Consider the following 19,273-nt stretch of genomic DNA (forward strand, 5'->3'; position numbering starts at 1 on the left):
ACGTGCAGTTTTCTCGCTTGCGAAGCTAAACTCTCGTATAGGAATATGTTACATCCATCTAGAAAGCATTGTGTACAAATTGGTTCGCTCTAACTGTATCTTGTGCATTTAAAGGCAGATATGATTTGCTGCGACGAGCGGCGAGAACGAACGCCGTTCCTTACGGTGAGTATACTTTGGGCAACACACACTCGCGGCTTCGTTGAGACGGAGGAAGAAGAGTAAGAGGAACGACTGGAGCTCGGAAACCCGTTTTACACGATCTACTAATCGTGATATGAAAAATTGTATACGACAGAACGCGCAAAATTTGTTTAAAAAAAAAATTTTATTTTCTTATTTGAACGAATCTGAGAAAAAAAAATGTATAAAACTATAATAATAAATTTACTTTATGGAAAGTGGCGTGAGAAAATAAAAGCAGTTTAAGCATTCAGGAGGGAAAGAACAGAGATGCATCCTCGGGTTTCCGACACGTGAGAAGCAGTTATTGTTCGTTACTTCCAGAGCGATCTTTTTGTGTCGATGTGGATGAATTCGTTCGTCTTTCTTCAACGTCCAACGCACACAGTTACACGTCCATTCTATTTAAAGTGCAACGTGCAGTTATGAGAAGAACGGCTTCGGGGCGAGTGTGCTTCTTACGGCATTCGCGAGGATCGCGAAAGACGATCGTGTGAAACGGCCCGCGCGCCTCGTGTTGGTTACCCGTGTCGCACGCGAACGCCTTTGTCTCCACTATCGCCTTCGTAAGCAGAGAGCCCAACTCGGAATCGCGGCTTCCACGCGTACAGATACAGAGGCTCGTCCGTGTGAAGCCAGCGCTTCGGCTGCCGTCGGATAGAAGAAAAGGCAAGAGCTTCACACGGATGAGCCTCTGTATCTATACACGTGAAAGTCGCGATTCCGAGTTGGGCTCTCTGGTTCCAATCAGTTCGTCCTACAGTCCTACGGTGTTTGCGCCTGCAGGGTGCGATGCTATTCGCGAGTTTCGCGACCACCGGCCACGTGTTCCACGGAGATGTTCACTGCGCTAGACACGCCGGCCGCTGAAACCGGCGCGACGAAAGATTAACGCTGAGGTTTGTGTCTTGTACCGTCATGTTTAACTTAACCTCTACGCGAAGTCGCCTACTGTCTCAAGGTGACTTCAGGTTCACCGAGGTACGCTGCCCTCCGCAGCTACCGCGTCGCTTGACCGTCCTTAACCTAACGTTATTCGTCAATAGTCGTTTCACTTTAGAAAAACGCCAGCTTGCTTCCCGAACCGTCAAAGGGCTTACTGTAGGGTCTGAAGGGTCGTGGAAGATCGTGCACGTATCGAGGTCAATTATACAGAAGTAAGCGCAGAGATGGCTGGCAACAACGAGCTGTGGGTGCAGTGTTTCACGTGCTGTTTGACGAGGCGAGCCACGAGAAACGCTAGGCGAAACTCTGGGAGGACACACCAGAGGCTCAGGATAGACCGCAGCATGATCGGCGTACCCACGAACTTCAGGCACACGGCACACATCAGCAGCGGCGACGTCGACATGTCGATCGCACAATTGGCCGACCTTCAAGCACAAATGCAGAGGAAAAGTGGATTTGACCATGACTTCAATGCTAAGGTAAGTACCATTTTACTGTTCATTTTTCAACGTCAAGCTTCGCTCGTTTCTTTCTACTGGGTTGCGTAAAGTATTAGCTTTAGACTTTCATTATTTTACCAGGTCAGTTGAATTCTTGATCTTTTTGTCACAGACTTGTTGAGGGATGACTTATAAGTTACAGTGAGGCATTCAACACATCAGAAATGCCGCGAGAGCATTTACGTTGCGGCGGAAAGGCAAGTGAAACGTTTCCAATATCGATGTTCCTTATTCGTCCGAGAGACGAGCGCATTTCTTTCATATGGATAAGGTGGCATTTTATATGACAATCCGTTAGACAATTAAGACAAACTCATGCACGTGCATACCGAATAAATCTTGGACTTCCATTCCATAAGAAACTGCCAGAGTAAATCATATTACAGCATAACTATTTATGAATTTACTTCTATGCTTTTGACTGATTTACGTTTTAATAAAAACTGATGTGCCTTTTGGATGGCGATCTAACGTTCCACGCGAAAAAGAAAAGTAATTTATACAAGAACGTAGAATGGATCGCTTTATTTGTAAAATTACTTTTTAAGATTTAGAAAATATAACGTAGATGTGTAATTAGCGTATAATAAGTAATCGTATCACATAATATCACATGATAATATAATTCTGTACATGTAACTCTTATCCTACTGTCAAATATTGTTCGCGTATTATACAAAAAAAAATCGCGTATAATACAAAAGAATATCGGCGATATTTATACGAAAAAGTACATAATTGTTTCTGTTTTCCATCCTAATCGCTCTCGACTTTTGACTTTCTTTAGGCACTATTTTTTTTTTTTTTTTTCTTTTATTTTCGTTTACGACATGACGGTGGGATCTTTTGACTCGTTGACATAATATAGATAGACCGAGCGAAATTTTAGTTCAGAGATGTAACAAGGGCCAGAGGTAGTTTATATATCTTTTTAACAAGAAACGAAAAGAGGTAACAAAAATCGCTGGCGACACCGGCCAAGCTCGACAGTTAATTTAATTTGACAGAGCTGTTTGTAACAAAAGTTCCGTCTATATAATTCATTGTTGTTAATCTTTTCAAAGTTCGTCTTCTATGTGCAATATAAAAAATAATTTTAATTAATGGTTAACGATAGATGAGGATGATGCAATGAAGTAGGCGTTACTTGATAGATTAATCAGAATTTAGTTCAGAGTTTAGTTCGTCTGTCGAGCATGCTGCCGTACTCGAATATGCGACATGTATCAAACGCCTGCCCAGATACAAGTAAGACAGAAACAGCTATTTGCGTTCTCTTCTGATTATTGACTTATTAGTGTTGCGTTGACATAGAGAATCGAACGTTCGGTCTGTTATATTGTGTCCGATTGGGTGGGAAGTCTAATCCTAGTCCCAGCCTAACAGTAGGTTCGTTAATAGACTTTACGTGACAACAGCAGCTCGACGGAAAGCGAAATTGATCCTTAACAATGCTACCGTCGCTCCCAACCGCCGCTAGTTCTCGATAGATAAACTTCTGCTTGCAAATAGTCTTATAGCCTTCGGCAAAACCATCGATCATGCTACAGCCTTGACCCTCGTTCCTGTGAAATCATATATATTTATCATAGAAAAAAAAATTGTATTTCTTTTATATTGTTATTCTTTAAATCGAACTATATTTATTCTTACACGCAAACTTCGATACGTATCCCTTGCTTCAACTCGTCCTGATTCACGATAAATAGCCATTGCTTTTCTTTGTTTTGTGCGGACTGCGGATATACCACTTGTTCCTATGAATTTGACAATCAATGATATTTCAATTACTTATTATAATTTCGTACGTATTTATTCATTCTTTAAAAAAAACCGTACATTAAAAAATAAGCCAAATCAACTCACACGAAATCGGCAAAATGTCCATTCGTCCGCAACATCTATTCTCTGTTCGATGGGCATCTGAAAAAAAAATCGTGTATCCTTTCAAACACTGCAGAATTTGATAAACAAAATGAATAAATGTTACGTCGAAAATTATAACTATAAAAATGTTTCTATGGAGCAGACAGAGTATTTAGACGCTTTCCTAGCGTGTCTCGCGTATTAAAAGTTTATATAACTCGTCGCGATTTTATCGATTTCTTTGTCCTGCAGATCGTATATACATGCACAGTTAAACAATTATAATTAAATATAAAAAGAAATCTTGATTTTGACACAATGAGTACAATCGCTGGTGCTCATACATATACTCTTTCTGTCTCTCTCTCATGTAAAATTATAAGTTATCTCTAACCGGATCGACGGTTTCCAGAAACCTCAAACTGGCGTTCCGCGCTATCGCCGCGTTCACCAATTGCTTGGGGTAGTTAATGACGTTTTCGCAGAATGTACTATTGCTGCGGCAAGGCAGCGCGGAAAATGGTAGCATGACTGGTAATGCCGTTCGCGGCGGCAGCGACGTAAACGAAGGATTTCTACCATCCGGGAAAATAATCTTCTCATCCGAGTTCCTGTGCATCGATATAGTCGAGCTCGTTACTGCAACAGAAAAACAAACGATATTTATCGCTTATTAAAGAACAAATGCTAAATCTATCATTACGCGAGATTCGTCGTACAATTTGAACGCTACAGATGTTAACATTGCCTGTTTTATAGAAGAAAACGCATTTAACACAGTTATTACCATTAGATCGCGTTTTAAGCACTAGCTTCGGTCAGATTACAATTATTCATTTTCCGAGTGTTACTGAGAAAGAATGTTGATCACTCAGAGCCAATATTCATACAAGGTAAACGTGCCTTGCAGCAATTTCCTTTTTCTATATTGCGTCACTGTTTCGCTAGAAGACTCCTGCTGCTCCGTGGTGTCCCATTGCGTACGCTCGATCCCCCGTTCGTGACTGTCTCGATCGGTTTGTTGTTCCGACCATTGTTGCGGCGGCAGAAGTTCGTGATTTCTGTATGCTAAGTCGATCAGTCTTGAAATCGATAACGATTCGTCCTGGTCAGAGGAATTTGAGGCTTGCGAGGATTCTTCCTCCGAGAAAGCATGAGGATGCCCTTCAACTCGCACCGTCAGACACACCTGCCAAGTAAAAAAGAGAATAAGAACCAAGTCAAATCGGGGATTTGTCCCCTTTTCTACAAATAAATCGTTTTTCGCCAAGTAATCTATTGATCGTTCGGCATGTATGTTTGGAGTAACGTCGTCCTCCTTTCCGGCAACCGAAATCGCGAGGGAACGAGCGCACGCGATAAGAAACAGATAAATTATTTTATTTATGTACCGAGGCTGATTATGAGAGGCGGTACGAGATTCTATTACGTGCAAATGCGGCCGTGAACAAGATTATATAATTTGAATGCTCGTATGTTGACCGCAGGGCCGCGAAAATGTTTAATAATACTTTTTCGCGACGTCGATTCCTTTCGAGCAGTGGGAGTCGCTTCCCTGCGATATATTAAACGGTATAAAAAATATTATTTGCTATAACAAACATAAATTTACAATGTAAAAACTTCAGCAAATTTTACACAAAGAATAGTTGAGAGAATTTCATTAACGATCTTGTAGATATATACAATTCATAATTTTATAAAAATTATATGCAACGTTGCATAATTTTTTTTTTTTTTTTTTTAATTCTTAGATTGCTAATGAAATGAGATTTATAGGGGGAAATCCCTTGCGAGCGTTTCAAAACGCGGATGAGAGATTCACCCAAGAGTTGCTGAATCTGGGAAATAATTTTTCCGACGTGCAATACGTATCCCCCGCATTTTAATTCGCGATGCTTCCCACAAGCGAAGCAGATCCTTCGCGATTTCCAGGTATACCACTTGTCGTCGCTTTATTGCACTCTCATGCAACGCTTGTTACACATAAAACATGTTATTTAAATTCGTGTATTATTAGGAAACCGATCGGATTAGTAAATGGAAAAAACGTATAATGATTCTAGGAAGAAAAAAAAAACGCTTGGAAGAGATAAAAATTGAATGTAGATGTGCGCGAAAATGGGACGAGAGACGAGAAATAGGCGGAATTATCGAAGAATCGGGACAGACGCGTCGATACGTAATTGTTCTCCCGATTGTCTGCAATTAGCACTCTCGTTGCGCGCGAAGCGTCGATCAACATTCTCGGCCATTTACAGAGAGGTACGCCGAAAGACTCGGCTGTCCCGCGATGGTATCGAGACAGGAATAACGTAAGGACATCGTCGGTGGTATATTAATCTTGGCAGTAAAAATCCTCGGCTCGCCGTTGGTGTGTGCGTGTGCATAAAAATTCACGATGCCGCGAGCGTGTTTTCTGCGTCTTTCAGTCGATACGCTTTTCCATGTACGCCGAGATCCCGCGGGCCGTGTTCCGGCAGCCGTCCAGCGATCGTGTCAGTTTGAAAAATTCACAGAAGGTCAAATTTTAATGAATCAATTAAGCGCGTCATTAACAAGCGAGATTGAGAATTAATTAAAAGTGAAATGACTTACGAAGGTGAGAGCGGGATGCGGGGGGGGAAATTCCTTACCAGAACGAGCGCCAGGCAGACGAGCCGATTCCGCGGGTGAGAAACGCTCGGTGTCATCTTCGGGGAAGACGCGGACGTTCGGACAGCGAAGATGATGGAAGATTCCCGCGAGACGCCACAGTGATTAACGCTGATCCATGCGCGGCCGCTCGCACTCTACTGACCGATCGAACAGCGTGCGACTCGAGGTCCTCGACGAGTGCCTCCGCTGCTGCAAACAGAAGAGAGAAGGAGTGACGGGGAAAAAGCTGACTCGCTTCCGGCTCGGCCGAGAAGCGGGGGAAGAGAGGCAGGACTGACCGTTGCTGACCGCGAGGCGCGGAAAAGCGAGGTGCGCGCACATCGGACGAAGCCTCGCTTGTTTTTCGTTGACGGCTAGTAGGGAGTCGCACATTCATCAACCCTCAAACGAAACCTTGGGTGATCCGTGGGAACCTACCAGCCGGTGTCGTTATTCCTTTGGTCTTTGACTGCCGTACCCGGGCGCCATATTTTTTTTTCCAGCGTTTCCAACATGACCCACTTCGATAAACGACACGTCAGTTGTCTGCAGACAACTTTAGATTTCAGTTTCAGCTTTGCCAACTTTGTCACCTCTTCCGTCGCCTTTTCGTAGCTCTAAAAACTCGAAAGAGACGCGAAGCTGTAGCGTAAAGTCGTAGATCAAATTAGTTTGTGTTACTAATGAGGAAACGAGGACGCGTTGTAATTAGAACAGGACGGGAAGAGTTCGAGCTCGGGACATGTGGGCGCGCGCGCGCGCGTATTTTTTGCCCGTGGCGTCATGTCCGACGTGAAGGACGCATTGCCGGCGCTGTGCGAGTACGTTAATTCGCTGGTGGACGTACGTTTGACGCCGGAACACCTGCAGCTGGCCAAAGCCAACACCCCAGACAAAGCTGCCGTAAGTAAAGCAAAACGTCGATGATCCGTACCGCGTTTTCTTCGGCGATTTAGCGTAACATAACCTAACCTAATCCTTCCGTCACTCGCTCATGTGGTCTGCATGTGTAGGCCGAGGTGCTGTGGAGCACGCTGCGCATCCTGAGCCGTCACGCTGTCAAAGAGAAACAAGCTAACGTGGATTTCCGAAATTACGGTTCGTCTCGATCGACCTAAACTCTGACTCTGGATCCAGATTTCCAATCGTTGTTTTTCGCAAAAATACCGCACGGATGTTTTTAAACGCGAGAGTATCTTCTCGCTGATAATTGCGTGTGTATACGTTGTGTTATAATTGATACAATTGAAGAGTTACATCGCTCTTTTCAAATACTTAAGGATAGACATGCAACCTCTTATTTTTAATTAACGATTGATTACACAAGCATTATAATTTTTTTTGTTTTTTAAATTAAGACATGAAGGTTTTATTTGCAGGTGTCTGCAAAGAAATATTTAACGCACAATTTATTAGATGAAAGATATTCTAAATTGCTCATTGTAGGTTTTTTTAATTATTTTAGCAGAAAAAAAAATGATTTGAATTAATTTGATATAGTTAAGATGTAAAATACGTCTGGAATTGTTATGTTTTTTGTATATTGCATTGTAAGAAATGCATGCTGTACTAATGCAGCGTTTCTTTGCACGGAAATTTTTAGATACAAACGCATGCATTCTTTAAGAAAAAAAAAATTTACATATTGCATTTTCAGATGCATCGTCGGCGGTAAAGTTACATCTCGCATTCTTGCAATATCCGACGATCGAGTTTTATTGTTTGTCGCAAGACAGCGAACATAATAGGGACGCGTTAATAGCCTTAGCCTGGCTGTTGGGAACACAGAACGTTTTGACTTTTATTCTTCGAGCGAAACTGTCCGATAGTGTTTTGGGCACTGAATGCTCGCCCGCAGATGCTTCGGAAGTTAGTATCAAAATAATATTACAAAACACTTTAAATATTTCGTAAGTATTTAATAAGTATAATAAAAAGTAAAATAAACGAAACTCGTCATTATAATTATAATATTTGAGTTTTTATGATTCATTAAAATAGAGTCTTAATCTCTTTATTAATAATTATCAATTTATTTTTCATGTTTAATTTTATTTTGTTTAGTCTCCATTGTTAAATGATGTATCTAAGGACCGACCATTATCCACGAGCGCAGAATTCGATAATATTTTGCATTTAAACGCCACGGTAAATCTAAATTTGCGAGAGATCGACGAGTTGGTTTGTGAGCGGGCTAAATTAGTATCCAAGGCACACATGGCGAGCCTCAATGCTAGTGGTCTGCCACATTTGAGCGTGTCCGAATTGGCGTTGACAAAGCGTTTCGCAAAGGCACGCGTCTTCAACGACAGCGGAAGCGAGAATTGTGAGAAGGATCAACGACTGTTGCGAGAATTCCGTGAAGTCGGGATCTTGCTTGATAAGCGTACCAAGTGGCTGCAAAAGCGACATATATTTTTCGACTGGATGGTAAATTTTCAAATTAAGAAAAAATGCTAAAGGAAAGAGTCCCTGGTGTCAAATTCCTCCGGCAGCTCCTTTTTCTCCATCTAATATGACGTAGAAAATAAATTTATACTTCGGCGAAGACGAGGAATCTGGTTTCTCTATTTGTTTTGTTTAGACTTGAGAAACTTCTTCATCTTACGAAATAGCTCCGCTGGCAACTCAATATTTCGTTGTAAACATAGATCTCGCGTTTCTTAGACTTTAAAAAAGTACAGAAAATTACATTGAGTAATAGAAATATTCTTCACGTTTGTCTTAATTAAATTAATTTGATGCGAGTTTACTTTGAGGAACAAAAATCGGATAATAGACTAGGAAATTTCTTACGATATATTACCTTAATTGCGACGTAATTGCAACAATGTACATTGCAGGCTACAGTGATTCAGGAGCACAAAAGATGTATGGAATCGAATTCGAGAGTAATCTGTGTACGAGAACTTGCTGCATTCTGTTCGCTATTACGTCACGTAATTAGGGACAGACTACGAATTGTTACGTCCGAAGAAACGATGGATGGCAATGGTTCCAGAAATCCGGCCTTGAATTGCTCGTCTCGCACACGTAGAAGTCAATGCAATAGCGCTGAAGCGCAGAGATGGTCTGATGATTTGAACGAACGCCAGACTCGTGAGGAGGATAATTTGCAACAAAACAAAAAACAAGTGGCCAATGAATTAAAAGAAATGTTAAAATTGATACCATCTATCGTTCATGTTTAACAAAAAGATATTAATTAATAATTACAATCGTAATATCATATAAAAAAGAATTATTTATTACCGCGTACATATAATATTTGTCATGTCAGTGCTTATTATAAAATAAAAAAGAATATGTTATATATTAAAAATAAATGAATATAATTTACAATGGTGTAACGTGCAACGTGTAGAATAAGCCACTTAGCACCATTTTAGAATCTAAAATATCTTCATCACTTTTTATGCTAATGACGAGAAAATATTTAAAGAAACAATTATGATAATAATAAAGACTCTGGCCTTCTGCTTCTGGCTTCATAAGTCGATGTGACTACAATACAAAATCCTAAAGATAAAAATAATTTAATAACATTTTTTTCAGTATCGAGTCTTCAGCGAGCCTAACGATTTTTATACATTAAGTACAGAGCACAGAAATAGACCAACTTTTTGTGTGCAATCAAAATTAAACTTATTAATATCACTTTGAAAACAACGGATATGTTATCGGGTCATTCACTTTGCGTACAACAATTGCATATCATTTAGAGAAAAAGAGAGCGTGCACACGTCAAGTACAAAATAAGAAATAAAAAATTATGCCGTGACAGTCGTCTGATCAACAACACCAAACGACGAAATGAAGACATTCAATATTGTGACGAGGAAAATGCCGATGACCGTCCAATTGTTAGCCTTGTTGGCCTTGCACATCTCTTCGTGTTGTTTAACGTTGTACACGCTGTTCCATATAAGGCCAATGCCTACGGCGATTTGCAGAAACAGGCTCATGCTAATCATGACGAGAGCTGGATAAAAATACGGGTGCCGACCGTCCGTCTGGAGAACATAGCGCATTTGATTTGCATTTGCAGACAATAGCGCCAGATCCATCATACCCTGAGCCAAAGTCTTCTTGTGCTGATAAACGTTTACATCGGGAGTCACTTGCGTGGGCGCGGGCGACGGGAAAATTGTGCTGGTCCAACCGGATTGCGATTCTGGTCCAGTTCTGTTATCGAAGCCAATTGCCAGCGTCTGATTTTTGTCTAATCTATCACGTCCGTTGACCTCTGTTTCAGCCGATGCCGGTTTCGGCGAAGTGTCGGCAAGATCTCCATCGGCTTCCGAGACGAAACCGGCGCGCAGACCAATAGGCGGAGCTGCTTCCTCTAAGGTGGACGTTAAAGGTTTTGATACCTCGTCATTGACTTCGTCTAAATACAGTATTTCGTCGGACTGCTTTTTATCGTTCATCTTGACGAACTGAAGAAATCACCAATTAAAGAGATCACCTGTGAAACAGTAGACAGTTGTCATACTTCGCTCTTTTATTATCATTGCTTGAAAGAATCATCATTTTTCTCTTTCATATCTGAGAATATCTTTGTCGTCACGATCAGGAATTGCACTATCACATTCTCTGATTTAAACTTTAAAGAAATTATATCCTTTTTAATTACACTTTATTAACAATTCACATAATTATTTGTATTCTTCTTTTACTGCTACCGATTGTTTAACAAATACTTCTTACAAACGACGTTATTTGACTTTTTACGTCAGATATTAATAAGTTTATTATCTTTTTACCTTTAATATCATTCGTTCATGTAGATATCCTTATTCGCCTTTGCAGAACGGCCGCAGATTCACAATGCGAACTGACCGACGCGAGTAGCACGGTGAACTGCGGTTTACTACTGGTTTCGCTGCCGCGCGTCGCAACTGATTCATCCTTTCGCACGTCACGATCGCACGCTACGACGTTTATACCGGGAACATATCACGGTCGCGGTTTCCCCAATGCTGGTCTCGGTTTACGTCACTTGGAAAAACATAGAATCGTTACCGTAATTAAAGCTACACACGCACGGTACGGTTAACTATTAACACAATGAATTCTTCTTAACTTCTTCTATAATCTTCGGATAAACTGCAGTTTCTCAATAGAACTAATTGAATAATTAGACCAATTGTTTTTCATGTTAACGAGTCCAATCTTAATTCTGAAAGAAGGAAACAAGTATATTATATCATCTAATTGTTAACTCCCGCTGCTTGTGTTATTATAATTTTGAATATTATAATTTCAGTTAAAATTTTTATTATAATGACATATAATAAATGATACGTACGCGTTAAAATCGTTCTTCCGTGAAGAAAGAAATGATTTTAAAAAATCGAATAAACCTTCAGCAAGACACATATACATTTGGCATTTAATCGCTGCATCGTGTTGTTTATTCTACTTTGAGGTATCCCGAATATTTTATCAGCAACATGGAGAAACGGAAGAGAATCGCCGATGAACATTAGTCTGCGACTGTCACGTGTGTGTTGGCCGCATTTTCGAGCCGCGCTTCAAGGTTTCGTCCGGCGAAGTGAAATGGAAGGGAGAATGGCAATGATCCAGGAAGGCACTTGCCGCTATAAATATACAAATACGTCGTCCACCGTCTATCCTTCATTGCCTACCATTTTAATTACCGTAATTAAGTGAAACAGCACTCAATTTTTTTTTCTTAGCAAAATATGCGTTGCGTGATAATGGTATTCATAATATTCATGAACTGGTAAGTATTTTTGCATGCCCAATTTACAAGTGCGTTAGCAATCTACATTTGACAACCTTTCTATCGATCTAGAAATGCATAATTTCGAGAAGGCGTCATCGGCGTTCCCCAGAGTTTCTGGATTTTCTGTGTCACGCTTACATATTCCCACGCACACGCGTAATCTTGAACAGACTAGAGTTCACAGCTTCGCATGCGTATGCGAGTCCGGAATGAAGCTGACGAAATCCATGAAATCATCGTGACTTTCCTTCACTTGTTATTCTCAGTTTCACTGTTGGCACTTGGCTAAAAAAAAAAAAAAATAATAATTGGACTTGAGGTGTCAAGTACTTCAATCATATTTTTTGTTCTTAAAATTCCATTACGAAATAATAGTATAATAATTATTGTCTTAATAAAAATAATAATATATTTTAATAATAGAAAGTATAGATGTGCAAGCATTCGGTAATACATACGTATAGCGAGTTCTCTATCGAATTATCAAGTCGTCAGGGAAACCGGCGTTGAGAGTGGGAGTAATATAATCCGCGATCGAGGCATTCCTATGGTAGTGTTCAGGTATTCTTCAAAAAGTTGCCAAAAATGGAGAACAACGGTAAGCGACAAATTGCCGTCGTGCCCTCCTCCGAGCTTTTTCCGCTGGAAGGTGTGCCTCGGAGACGCACCTCTGCCCCTCCTAATCGCTCATTAATAATGAATCGTGTATCCGTTATGTAAAACGACGAATAAACAGTAGTCGATCGACAAACGAATATGGACTCGCGCGAACGTTGCGCTCGCTGTCGCTGTCGCGCTGAATCGATCATTTACAAGAGCGACGACCTCCCCGAACGTTGCAAATCCGAGCACGCTTCGGACAAACGAATGACCTCTGCGAGAAAGCACACACCTGACTGCCTCAAATTTCACGAGACCTTCGAAGAGGACGAACGAAAAAACGGTGACGTACAACAGTAGATTTTTCTCCTTTTTTGAAAATTGCACCAGAGTCTCTGAAATAGATTAAAGTATTTGAGATTGAGCCTATAACGTTACTTAGAATTATAATAATTAAATTTCTTATATACTTTTGTGTTAACAAAATACCTTTATTTATAATTGATGACAGAAATTGCCTCCTGCGCCGATAAATTTGCTTTGGCAAAAAAATTGCACGCGGAGAACCTGCAACACCAGCCGCTTCCAGATCGAGTGAACGATTCTGTCTTCAGGAAAGGATGTCACGTTTGTTCACCTAGCTGCGAACGGGGTGCGAAATGGAATGTGAATCGTGCGAGCCCCACGACACCAGAAAGCCATTTGTTTGGACCCGCGCTTGGTTGCAAGAAACCGGAAACCCGAATGGATCTGGCAATCTGCTGGGAAACGCCAATAGATCCGGTATACGAGCCGCGCAGACCGACGCATATTGACGGTACCGAGGGTGGCGAGGCTCCGGCAATTTTTGCCATGATCCAACACACGGCAGCACCGAAAAATCGTGAGCTATTGTCTTCCAGCGAGAAGGATAAGTACGATTGCTCCAGAGATCAGGTGAAAAAAAATTCAGGAAAAAATCAATGCTGCTGCGACCGTTCCTGCAACGGTGAGAAAATAATGTAGTGGATAAATAGTGTAATGGATAAAAGAAGGATTTAAACAGCAAGCGAATACAAAAAAAAAAAAAAAAAAAAAAAAAGAAATTTAATAACCATACCATTTTATTCGATCGTAGAGCTCCGCGATCAGCGACGTTGCGAAAAGCCAGCGAGATCGAATTCCGTGCCGCGCATCACTGAGCGCAAGTGTATGGCCTGCCGTGACGGCGTAAAGGAGGCGGAACTAGAACGACGAAAAAAAGATCCCAGGTTGATCCGGTCTGCGGTGGGTGTTGCGCTCGGTCTCGAAGAAAAACGTTCGGAGACAGGCGACGATGTCACGCGCAGAAATGGATTACCGCCGATGAGGATGACGGTGCCACGGCCAAGGACTCCGTTCGCAAAGCGCTCTTTCTGCATCGACACCTTGGCACCGCCATTCAGCGTGGTGAGCGGTTGTCGGGACGCAGACTACCCCGAGCACTGGCGGCTCATGTCCGTGTATCAACAATCGTACAGAAACCCACAGAAGCGAAAAGCTCGCCGCTTCTGATTAGATTAGAGATAATCCGAGCGAAGACGATAACACGAAGCGTCTTCGTGGTCGAAAAATTAGATGCAGTTTTTGCACAATAAACCTCCAAGATTCGTTGCCTGTTTAAAAAAATTAATAGATTTCTATGAGTATCGTTAATTGTTAATCTATTGCAGTAGCAAGAAAGGTTTCATATTCTGTTAAAGTTTTAATTGTTAAACAAGTAATTAATTCTAACAAGCTGTTTCTTGTAGTGTTATAAAACGTTATCGTTATAATTAATAGCAAAATATAATTAACGCTATTTAAAAAATATAAAAATAAAGGCAGTTAAAACACAAAAAGTAAAATAAGAAATAAAAATATTAAGTTTCTTATACTCTTTAAAGACATTTACCAGTTTAATATCTCCTTTTCACTTTTATGCTGCTAATATTAACATTTCCGGAAATCCTTGACGAATTTAGTTCACGGGCCTTTTCGAGAAGTGGCGTCTGTTCCAGACGCGTGAGTGCGATGTTTTCCAGATATGCAAGGAGATCGGGATACGGCTTTAAAATATATTGAAAGCTGGCACGTGATAATATGTAAACCATGCAATTCTCCACGGCAATAACGCTTGCAATCCAGCGATCATCCTCCATCACCAGGGCTAGTTCACCAAAGTACGATCCGTCCTCTAAATGGCAAATCTCATTTTCCATATTGTTGTAGACGGTCACAGTGCCAGAAGCAACAAAATACAATGCATCGCCGTAAGAATTGGCTCTGACCAGCACATCGTTTGGCATAAAAATTTGAGAATGTACGGCGCCAACCAATTTTGTCACCACTGCTTGCGGCAGATATCTAAACAGCTCAACGCTGTCCAATAATCGGCGATAATTGTGTAGAAGAAGTTTTTCTTGCAAATAAGGTGATACGTGATTAATGATATTCTTGTCCCTCTCAAATCCTTTCTTGTTACGGTAATTATAGTAAGTCAGCAATCGTCGCTGTAGTGGGTATGGCAATTCCTTGTGCCTCATGTATTGTTGTAACTGCTGAATTAATTTTAAATGTTTTTTGCGGGTGGAGTGAAACGTCGTCATCAATTGTAAGAATTGTGCTGTGTAACCGTTTCAAAAAGCAAAATTAATTATTAATTAGTAATAATTTTCATAAAGATTATTTTAGTTAACGTTATTAATTGTGACATATATAAATACCTAGCAGATAAATCATTCCAAGTACTCCAAAAACAGAGAGAAATAGATTATATATAATATCCTCTGTAGCGCTGACGCTTAAGTAATGTGTCGATCCTATTAGGGCAATGATAGCTCTGTTAACGCACGTTAAATAAACTGCAAATCTGGTCCTTCTGTTCGTCATATAAGATGATCGAATCCACGATCTACAAGTTTTTTACCGTTTAATTATATTTCTCATTAAGCGTCACGTGTTAATGTTGCTGTTACTAACGCATTATTTTCTCCAGCTATCTTGGCGATTACTAATGGTAAGTAATATTCTAAGCAAGCGGCCCAATGCACGCATATAATAATGATGACACTTATTTCCGCTAACTTATACAAATGGAAATTAATTCGATATACCTAAAATTTAATATTTAAATTAGCAAGATTTTGATTCCGTTATGCAACAAAAAATTACAATTAAATACAAATTCTTACGTAATAAAGATTGCGCGAATAACTGATAATGGTTTGTATCCAAAATATTTTTAACACATTCAACGCCGCCAACCACCACATCGTGTTGTAAACTATGATGATATATTCCAAAGGTAACACCAGTAACACACCCACGATAAAAGCACCTCGCAGGTATCTCCTACAATCATAATAGTAAGCTTTGAAATATAAATATAAAATGTTTTATCCTGTATTCTTACCATGCTACGGATTTTGGATCCAGGACTATCGATTGTGTGCGAGAATCATAATAACCGGTAAAAAACCAAACTATAATGTCAGTTATAAATACGAAGTCAATAAAGTGATTGTAGAGAAACCAATCCTCTAATTCGTCAAAATAAAATGTAATAAAGATTGGCGTGATTATTAAAGCCAATATGACAAACGGTACCATTACAGACTCCCAATATATTCTAAACAAAAAATAATAATGGTTTAATTGTGCTTCAAGACGGAAACAGATTTATATTGAAATAGTTAATTCATTATTTAATTGGTAATTTAGAAAAAGTTCACAACTGACCTGAAGGAACTGAAGGGATGGATCATTTGAGGATAAATTTTGAGATGTCGATTGATCTCGTAATCGATCGCCCGAGTACTCTTCAAATAGTATAGCGTAAACGGATGTTCCCGCGACAGTATTCGCATATTGAGGAACCAACGTCGTAATTTCGCCCAAGGAGAACTACCAGGTATTACTTTAATCAAAGGATCTTCTTTTGGTGGCGTCTCACAAATGTGTTCCACGCATGGCTCATCCTAGATATTTAATATTTAATTATGTGTATGCTTTTTTTCTTTTTCTCTCTTTTAAAAATTAATTAAGACAATTTTTTTCTTAATATTTCTTTAAGATAATGATCGCATACCTGGATAATTGGCGCCGTGGGAGAATCAGGCACAAGAGCCATCAAATCCATAATTCTTTTTTTTTGTAATAACGTAATCTCAAAAATTAATTTTTTAATCTCTTCTTATCTAGATGTCCTTCTTTGTTATCTCATGTTCTGATTTTTAAATGATTTATTATTCCTTGTTAAAAAAAGAAAAAGAATAATTAAACGTTATATAAAAAATTATTCAACTAGTTAAAATACTAAATAATTTATAATAAATTAAAAACTAATTAAAAGAATTAGAAATGTGATAAAACCAAAACTCGCTTTTATTCGCCATTAGTAATTACATTTCGTGAAATAACAATTATCGACAGTCACGAATCGTGTTGACTGCATCTAATAACACTTTCTTAAAAATTTCCGAATCAAAATTGTGTATCAAATTTACATTTGGTTTATTCGACAACAAATGATCAAGAACAACCTGACCTCGCGTTCTATTACCGCTCAACTCTATGTCTGCATGCCACGCTACAACATTTTTTGCCATATGAGGTACTAATACAATTCCAGCTAAAAAAGCATCGCACATAGTATAATAAGGGAAATGCTTTTTCGCTTTTCTGCGTCTGCCTTCCTCAATTGCGTTCATCATATGTACGCAAGGTTTATTTATTTCGCCGAATACATCTTTTCGCCATTCCTAAAAGAAAAAGATAAGCATTTAATTATTAGAGTAATAATACATTATTTATTTCATAATAATTTTCTAATTTTCTTGATAATAATTATTAATAAATATCTATATACATGTGTAATTTTTGTTTGCAAGCAGGACTCCCATGGTAACAACCACAGTGGCTTGTTGTTACTATTTAGTACGATGTGCACGCTTTCCGGGTCTGCGTAAAAATTAAATTCCGCCTGTGCAGTTATGTTACCCTGTGCTTTAAACAGATTTTAATTTATACAAAGTATTACTTATATATTTTTTGTTTTTGTTCTATATAATGTTATAAATTACCAGTTGAATTTCCACCCATTATAAAAAAGTCCTTCACATTGTCCGCAAACTCTGGGTACAGTTTTATAGCCAGTGCTACATTTGTCAAAGGACCCAAGCAGATCACAGAGATGTTATCTTAGATAACACAAAACAATTCGCAGCAAGTTAATAAATTAAAATAAAGCTGATATCAAATAATCAGGCAGTAAAAGAGGCTCTCATTACTTGGATCCTCTGAAGTGAGTCTGTGTAACGCACACACGGCATGCTCTTTCTCAAGTTTACTTGTGTCTGGGTCGTCAGTAAATATATCTCCAAATCCATCAGTTCCATGATACTTCTCCAATGCGGTTTCCTTAGAGTTTACAGCATCCAACAGAGATGAATATGCTCCGCGATAAACAGGTATCTACAAAAACCAAAATTTTGTAATAAATTGTATAACTAGCTGATTATAAAATCATGAATAATTGACAGTATACAGAAAAAAAACTAAGGTATTTTTTTAGGGTACAGATGTTTCTCTGGACGTAGAATAAATCGTTTTTTCTTAATATTTCCTCTTCACATAAAGGAGACGTGCATTAAATGAGTAATGTAACTTACATCCATGCAATTGCACACGTGTAGCGTTCTGAACACATTTCTCACGACATTGTCCACATTGGTGTTACCATTGACACAAGTGATGGCTTTGATTTTAATCCTCCCGTCCGTGTGACCGGCCAGAAGGACAATCAAAGCCAAAGCGTCGTCGATACCGGCGTCGCAATCAATAATAACGTTTTTCGGTGCCTCCACTTCGCGCATATCCAACTCCGATTTTGTGGCCGACATTCTTGCCACAGAAAACGTTACGTGAGCCACCGGTGTTATCGAAATGCGACTCGAGCGAAACGCACTCTCGCGTTTATAAAATTGATAAAGCTTCGATATTGATAATGCGTCTTGTTTGTCAACGAGAAGATAAAAGTCTGCCGAGTTTATCAGACAGTGCAATTATCGTATCATCTCAGCAAACAGTGAATACCAAAATCAGAGGAAACTTTGGGAGAGAATCCTTGTCGTTTCCACTGACGTGAACTTTTAAAAAATTAAAAATTCGATATTAATTCCGTCAATAATATTAAATCGACAGTAAGCAAATTCTGACCATTATGAATCTCATTTGAGTAATTAATAATTAATCTAGAATTAAAGAATTTTAATTCACTTAAACTAAAAAAAAAAAAAAAAAAAAAAAAAAATTGAAACTAATAAAAGAAAAGTGCATAAAATAATTTTTTTATTAACAAAAATTAAATTTTAATAATATTATAAAATGTAGAAATTTGTTAATTTTTTTTTTGTATTTCGTATATATTATTACACTTTCTAAATTAATCTATACTTTAATGTTTTAATACGTCAGTGCTATCAATACTTTTATACATTATACAAATATAATTTATTATTATTATTATTAATTTAATATAATACGAAATATTTTTTACACAGAAAACGTTTTTCTAACCTCGTTACAAGGAAGACGGAAATCTCTTCGATCTCGGTACTTTCGTTAATTCCTGACTCACGTCTCGAAAACTTTCCACGATAGGAAAAGGACTGAATGCTGCTCGATGTTAATTGAGCCAAACTGTCGGAAAAAAACAATTAAATGCAGCTTGAATTGTGACAAACGACTCGGAGCAGTTGTAATGAAAATGCCGGTTGCCGCGCGTTTT

At 39.1% G+C, this 19,273-nt stretch overlaps 7 protein-coding genes across 11 annotated transcripts; 3 read left to right on the forward strand and 4 right to left on the reverse strand.

Moving 5' to 3' along the window:
- Positions 1–885: 885 nt before the first annotated feature.
- Spec2 (CDC42 small effector protein Spec2) lies at positions 886–2,369 on the forward strand. 3 transcript variants are annotated; one of them, XM_070675049.1, is made up of 3 exons: positions 886–1,082; positions 1,244–1,610; positions 1,713–2,369. In XM_070675049.1, the coding sequence occupies exons 2-3, from the start codon at positions 1,353–1,355 to the stop codon at positions 1,719–1,721; spliced, it is 267 nt and encodes an 88-aa protein (XP_070531150.1). In that variant the 5' UTR covers positions 886–1,082; positions 1,244–1,352; the 3' UTR covers positions 1,722–2,369. The 3 variants fall into 3 exon arrangements, with proteins under 3 accessions (XP_070531150.1, XP_070531149.1, XP_070531148.1); XM_070675048.1 differs by having other exon boundaries at positions 904–1,082; positions 1,230–1,610; positions 1,744–2,369; XM_070675047.1 differs by having other exon boundaries at positions 904–1,082; positions 1,744–2,369.
- A 55-nt stretch (positions 2,370–2,424) lies between these two features.
- Positions 2,425–6,323, reverse strand: LOC139113698 (protein spaetzle). The gene is made up of 6 exons (XM_070675024.1): positions 6,134–6,323; positions 4,401–4,686; positions 3,892–4,136; positions 3,498–3,554; positions 3,285–3,388; positions 2,425–3,196 (listed from the first exon to the last, which is right to left on the reverse strand). The coding sequence occupies exons 1-6, from the start codon at positions 6,188–6,190 to the stop codon at positions 2,926–2,928; spliced, it is 1,020 nt and encodes a 339-aa protein (XP_070531125.1). The 5' UTR covers positions 6,191–6,323; the 3' UTR covers positions 2,425–2,925.
- A 209-nt stretch (positions 6,324–6,532) lies between these two features.
- Positions 6,533–9,476, forward strand: LOC139113697 (uncharacterized). The gene is made up of 5 exons (XM_070675023.1): positions 6,533–7,037; positions 7,148–7,232; positions 7,792–8,003; positions 8,199–8,564; positions 8,978–9,476. The coding sequence occupies exons 1-5, from the start codon at positions 6,918–6,920 to the stop codon at positions 9,323–9,325; spliced, it is 1,131 nt and encodes a 376-aa protein (XP_070531124.1). The 5' UTR covers positions 6,533–6,917; the 3' UTR covers positions 9,326–9,476.
- Positions 9,359–10,864, reverse strand: LOC139113708 (ninjurin-A). Its single transcript, XM_070675039.1, has one exon. It carries the CDS (start codon positions 10,562–10,564, stop codon positions 9,905–9,907), a length of 660 nt encoding a protein of 219 aa, XP_070531140.1. The 5' UTR covers positions 10,565–10,864; the 3' UTR covers positions 9,359–9,904.
- A 904-nt stretch (positions 10,865–11,768) lies between these two features.
- Positions 11,769–19,251, reverse strand: LOC139113690 (potassium/sodium hyperpolarization-activated cyclic nucleotide-gated channel 1). Of its 3 annotated transcripts, XR_011547743.1 has the most exons (12): positions 19,063–19,251; positions 16,574–16,736; positions 16,225–16,463; positions 15,899–16,114; positions 15,678–15,837; positions 15,466–15,599; positions 15,210–15,397; positions 14,399–15,109; positions 13,586–14,120; positions 12,976–13,466; positions 12,345–12,881; positions 11,769–12,171 (listed from the first exon to the last, which is right to left on the reverse strand). XR_011547743.1 is itself a non-coding variant. In XM_070675012.1 (7 exons), exons 1-7 carry the CDS (start codon positions 16,622–16,624, stop codon positions 14,403–14,405), a joined length of 1,695 nt encoding a protein of 564 aa, XP_070531113.1. In that variant the 5' UTR covers positions 16,625–16,701; the 3' UTR covers positions 14,393–14,402. The 3 variants fall into 3 exon arrangements, 1 of the variants encoding a protein (XP_070531113.1); XR_011547744.1 differs by lacking the exons at positions 15,899–16,114; positions 19,063–19,251 and having other exon boundaries at positions 16,574–16,701; XM_070675012.1 differs by lacking the exons at positions 11,769–12,171; positions 12,345–12,881; positions 12,976–13,466; positions 13,586–14,120; positions 19,063–19,251 and having other exon boundaries at positions 14,393–15,109; positions 16,574–16,701.
- Positions 12,643–14,019, forward strand: LOC139113720 (uncharacterized). The gene is made up of 3 exons (XM_070675057.1): positions 12,643–12,829; positions 12,998–13,474; positions 13,604–14,019. Exons 1-3 carry the CDS (start codon positions 12,643–12,645, stop codon positions 14,017–14,019), a joined length of 1,080 nt encoding a protein of 359 aa, XP_070531158.1.
- LOC139113700 (inosine-uridine preferring nucleoside hydrolase-like) lies at positions 16,847–18,712 on the reverse strand. The gene is made up of 5 exons (XM_070675025.1): positions 18,156–18,712; positions 17,775–17,958; positions 17,568–17,684; positions 17,354–17,490; positions 16,847–17,246 (listed from the first exon to the last, which is right to left on the reverse strand). The coding sequence occupies exons 1-5, from the start codon at positions 18,384–18,386 to the stop codon at positions 16,908–16,910; spliced, it is 1,008 nt and encodes a 335-aa protein (XP_070531126.1). The 5' UTR covers positions 18,387–18,712; the 3' UTR covers positions 16,847–16,907.
- Positions 19,252–19,273: the final 22 nt, after the last annotated feature.

This window comes from Cardiocondyla obscurior, linkage group LG03 (genome assembly GCF_019399895.1).
Source record: "Cardiocondyla obscurior isolate alpha-2009 linkage group LG03, Cobs3.1, whole genome shotgun sequence".
Classification (NCBI taxonomy): Eukaryota; Metazoa; Arthropoda; class Insecta; order Hymenoptera; family Formicidae; genus Cardiocondyla; species Cardiocondyla obscurior.